Source organism: Pristis pectinata, chromosome 12 (assembly GCF_009764475.1).
Source record: "Pristis pectinata isolate sPriPec2 chromosome 12, sPriPec2.1.pri, whole genome shotgun sequence".
NCBI classification, from domain to species: domain Eukaryota; kingdom Metazoa; phylum Chordata; class Chondrichthyes; order Rhinopristiformes; family Pristidae; genus Pristis; species Pristis pectinata.
This window is the reverse complement of record NC_067416.1, coordinates 48,184,512-48,189,931: the sequence shown is the minus strand read 5'-3', so window position 1 is coordinate 48,189,931 and position 5,420 is coordinate 48,184,512. Positions and strand designations below refer to the sequence as shown.

Sequence of the window (5,420 nt, the reverse complement as noted above, 5' to 3'; positions counted from 1 at the left end):
TCCATGGTCCACTGCCCTGTCCTACCGGATTCCTTCTTCTTCAGCCCTTTGTCTCTTATACCTATCACCTCTCAGCTTATTACATCTTTCCCCCCCCTCCCCCAACCTCAGCTGGACTTGTTTATCACCTGAACTCACCTATCCTCTGTCTGCATGTGCTCCGAAACATCGACCATCCCCTTTTTTTCCACAGATACTGCTTGACCTGCTGTTCCTCCAGTAGTTTTTGTTTTTTAGTTGTTCTATATTTCCAGTATTCAAGTGCAAGTTTATTATCACGGGGATACATACCCAGGGTATAGACGTCACGAAAATTCGCTTTTTGCAAAGGTATATTGCAAACTTTAATTACATAAACAAATTAACATAAACTATATATAAACCTACATAATACATACATTATGGAGACTCAAGTGTGCAGATGCTGGAATCTGGAGCAAACCAAAAAGCGCTGGAGGAACTCAGCGTGTCATAGTAGATACATTACAGCATGTGCAATCTGTCGTGTCTCCATTTTACTAAGATGTTGATGATTCCGTCTTCCTGTGCAATTTACTGAGTAATTTATTACTTGTCCGATCCCAAATTCAATTGGAGCTCGAACTGCATACTTCACAATCCCAATGGCGGAACACATACCCAGAAGCCCCCGCGAATCGGAAAGTGGCCCATTAGTTAAAGCGCCCAAAAGTGATTGCAGGAACCCAGTGCGCAGCAGAAAGGAGCGCCGTGTTTCGAGCATGCGCAGTAGAAAGGAGCGCCGTATTTCGAGCATGCGCAGTAAATAGAGACGGAGGCGGCCAGGAGAGGAACAGGAGATTCGGGATCTGGTAGGAGAATGCTGGGCGCAGGGGAGGAATTCAGTTCACGGATGGGCTGGGAGGCTGTTCAAATATCCAGTATAGGTGCGAGGGTCAGAATCAGGGTACACCAGCTTGCTGGTCACAGGGTGGATTCAGCTGCAGCAGTCGGATGACGGGGCGACCGTCCAGACCGGTCTGCACGCCGGACTGGTCCACAGCACGGCGCATGCGCAGCCATGTTGGCGAGCCTGTGAGCAGGAGAGTTGCTGATTGGTTTGTTTATTTGATTGACACTCCACTGCAGGAGGGTCTCCGGACTCGGACTGAGGTGTTCCTGTCCACTGGTACCGTCCCAGTTCAGTGACCCCTCTCCAGGTAGCCCGCAAAGCGAGCGGTGACAGAACCTTTGACTGCAGAGGCAGCACACTGACAGAGGTGCGGTTTACACTCAGCTGAGCAGCCCCGTGTAAAGTCCGATGTCCATTCTGCTTTATGAACCCTGGGGATGTGGGTGATAGCAACAGCCTATACATACCTGGTCCAACATTCAAAGGGATCATTATTGAACCCAGCAAACTCCCCATTTCATCCGGAATGCATTTACCCATTTTGTAAACGAGCCATGAGAAGGCTGGCAAAGGCAAAACTGATAATAGGAGACACTTCACACCACGTAAGTGCCAGGAGGTGACCATCTATAAACTAGCTTAACCATTTGTACACCTGGCATACAATGGCATTACAGACCCACTCCACCAGCATCCTGGCAGTCACCATTGACCAGATATTTAAATTTTATTTACAGCGTGGTAACAGGCCCTTCTGGCCCCAATGAGTCCGTGCTGCCCATTTTAAACCCAAATTAGCCTACCCGTACATCTTTGGAATGTGGGAGGAAACCGGAGCACCCGGAGGAAACCCACGCAGACACGGGGGAACGTACAAACTCCTTACAGACAGCGACGGGAATCGAACCCCGATCGCTGGCGCTGTAATAGCGTCACACTAACTGCTATGCTACCATGATCCAACTGGACCAGCCTTGTAAAATGAAAACTTCAAAATGGCAGACAGTGGAAATCTGAAATAAAACACAAAATGCTGGGAACATTCAGTGATTTGTGTGGCGTCTATAGAAAGTGAAATGGAATTAATGTTTCAGTCGAATATCCTTAATCAGAACATCTGACAAAGGCTCTTCGACCTTAAATATTAGCTGTTTCTCATTCCAGAGCTGCTGCCTGACCTGCTGAGAGTTTCCAACATTTTCTGCATTTATTCCAGCCTCATAAGTATTGGCTTCAAGAGCAAGTCATAGACTGGGTATCCTGCAAGGAGTGACATCTCCTGATCGTCCAAAGCCTTTCCATTGTCTGCAAGCCATAAGTCAAAGAGCATAATGGAATCTTCTCCACTTGCCCAGATGAGCACAGCTCCAACAACACTCAAGCTGCTTGACACAATCCAGGACAAAGCAACCCACATGATTGGTACCCTGTCTACCATGCTAAACACTTAATCCATCCAGCATTGGCACACAATGAAGGCACTGTGCATTACCTGCAAGATGCACTCCAGTAACTTGCCTGGGCTACCTTGATAACCCCTCCCAAACCTGCATCCCATACCACCAAGAATGAGCAGGGCAGCAGGTACATGGGAAAACCACCACCTGAAAGTTCCTCTCCCAGTTACAGGCCACCCTGACTTGAAAATATATATAGCTGGCCTCTCATTGTCACAAGAACTCCCAACCTAATAGCCTTGTGGGAATGGACTGCAACAGTTCAAGGCAGCAAGGGCAATCCCAAACAATGAATAAACAACATTGAGCATCTCACTTTAAGAACTAATTTTAATGTGAATTTGAAACTATTGAGCATTTTATTTAATGACGAACACATTAAATACAGGCAGTGCCTGGGTTATGTATGGGTTCCATTCCTGAGAACTGTCCATAAGCTGATTTCTACATGTCAGAAATGTCCAATATCTTTTTTGCTATCCATTTCATATCACTCTATAGACATTTGCTATAACTCTTTCATTTCATTGAATTGCAATATCATTTAAGAAGCACATGCAGAGGTGGGGCTTAGAAGGATATGGGCCAAACGCAGGAAATTGGGATTAGATGGATTGGCACCGTGGTCGGCATGGACATTGGACCGAAGGGCCTGTATCCATGCTGTATTACTCTGTGACTCTATGAATAATCACGCTAACGCTACCCATAATTAAATGAATGGAATATATACTGTATCCAGTCACCATGAAATATGTTATTATTAATAGCTTGAAAAATGTTTGGGAGGATTTGCATAAAGTCAGAGTTCCATAAGTTGGGTCATTTGTAACCCCCGTAACTGGTAAAATGCAAAAGCTGATAAATGGAGACAGGTTTTTTTCATCAACGAGTTGTCAGACTCTGCTTGCATTGATGATGAAATTGTATTGAATACTGGTTCAGAAGTTGTACAAATCAAAGCAAATTACAGAGCAGCTAAGTGCAACTAAATTGAAAAGTTCTTTTAAAGAACATGCCACAGGTACCATCCAATGGATAGCCTCCTTTTCTACTGTATCATTCCCTAAATTTCTGCTGTTCTGGCTGCTTGTGCAAAGCCCGATATTCTTTGATGGTATTTGTGTACATGAACCCAAGATCTTTGGCCGGCCTTTTCTTTAATCATCTTGCATCTCTGCCACCACCCCATCCTCCTCCAACCACTACCAATCCTCAACGTTTCCTCATCTAGGCTTGGAGCCCTAGAAGGGCTGCAACAGTTCGAGAAGGTTGCTCCCACCAATGACTTCTCTGAGGACAGGCCATGTCCAGTTCCTGAAAATTTAATAAATAAAGAAATAATGATCCCACTTTGTAAGGAGTCTTTAAATCAGGTTATTATAACAACAAGATATCAAGAATTGGGTAAAACTGGTCCTTACAATAACTTTATGGGTTTGGGAGTGGTAAGGGGAGGGGGGGAGGGGGTGGAATTTATCATGGTCGGTGAGTTGCATGCCCTATGATCTCAAGTAATGTGCTGGAAATTCTTGTCTGGCAGCCTGTTTTTATGGTCTTAACCTGCATATTGTTTTGAGTTTCTAGTCTTATGGAAATTGTTTGTACACAGGGTATCGGAAGAGGAGAATTAACAAATGGGAAACTTCAAACCTAACAGCACGTCACTTAATTTCATTGGGGTCTGAGTATCATCATGTTGACTATGGAAGGAAAAAAGTATGCCTATGTTGCCACTTAGAAAACATTTCAAATATCAATGTGACTGGAAAAGCAACGAGACCACAGAAGAGTGTTCCAATGCAGACACGGGGGAAGGAGCTTTAACAGTTACACAACTGATAAAACATTGCCCCATTTCACAGTGGGGAAAGACTGTGCACGTGTTGAGTTGCGTGTGTGTGTCGGTGGGACTTGAACTGATCATCCAACCTAGAGAAACACATGGATACTCGCAGCAGGGCAAAACCGTGGAAATGTGGGGACTGTGGAAAGGGATACAATTCCCCTTCTCAGTTGGAAATTCATCGACGCAGTCACACTGGGGAGAGGCCCTTCACCTGCTCAGTGTGTGGGAAGGGATTCACTCAGTCATTCTGCCTCCTGGTGCACCAGCGACTTCATACCAATGAGAAACCTTTCAGTTGCTCTCACTGTGGGAAGAAGTTCCGGTCTTCATCCAACCTCACTGAGCACCAGCGAGTTCACACCGGGGAGAGACCGTTTACCTGCCCTGAGTGTGGGAAGGGATTCACTTGCTCTTCACATCTCACTGATCACAAGCGTCGTCACACAGGAGAGAGGCCATTTGTGTGTTCTGTGTGTGGGAAAGGATTCACTAAATCATCGCACCATCTAAGCCACCAGCGACTTCACACGACCGAGAGACCATTCATCTGCTCTGTTTGTGAGAAGGGATTCACTAGTTCTTCTCAGCTTCTGGTTCACCAGCGAACTCACACTAAAGAGAGGCCTTTCAGCTGCTCCGTATGTGGGAAGTGCTTCACGTGCTCATCACACCTCACTTCACACTTTCGTGTTCACACCGAAAGCAGGCCTTATAAATGTTCTGACTGTGAGAAGAGCTTTAAAACCAGAAGGGATCTGGTGAACCACCAACGTATTCACACTGGTGAAAGGCCTTTCACCTGCACTGAATGTGGAAAGAGCTTCGCTCGTTCATCCACCTTGCGAAAACACCAGCGAGTTCACCGATGACTTGTGAGAATAAGATGTTTGTGTTGTTAGGATATCAGATATTAATGTGCAGGTCATTCAGGATTAATTTTAAGGAAGAGACAGAGCATAATCAGTATTTGTAACAACATTGTAATGAAATAATTGAATAAACAAAGATAACTATGTTTTGTTCAGATAACGTGCACTTGTGAGAAAATGAATTCAGCTCACAGAATAATTGTTAAATGGAAAGGGGGATGATTAATGGATAAAAGCTGAATAGATCCTGGAGCAAGAGCTGGCAGGTGATAGGTGGATGGATCCAGGTGAGAAGGGGGGGGTTAATAGGTAGATGAGGGGGGGAGGAGAGTGGGAATAATGTTAGAATGTGGGGGCTTTCAAGAGGGGCTCGG

The 5,420-nt window shown here is 45.3% G+C and overlaps 1 protein-coding gene across 1 annotated transcript; it reads left to right on the top strand.

Annotated features, from left to right (window-relative positions):
• Positions 1-706: 706 nt before the first annotated feature.
• LOC127576368 (zinc finger protein 256-like) lies at positions 707-5,202 on the top strand. Its single transcript, XM_052026885.1, has 2 exons — positions 707-830; positions 3,941-5,202. The coding sequence occupies exon 2, from the start codon at positions 4,273-4,275 to the stop codon at positions 5,044-5,046; it is 774 nt and encodes a 257-aa protein (XP_051882845.1). The 5' UTR covers positions 707-830; positions 3,941-4,272; the 3' UTR covers positions 5,047-5,202.
• Positions 5,203-5,420: the final 218 nt, after the last annotated feature.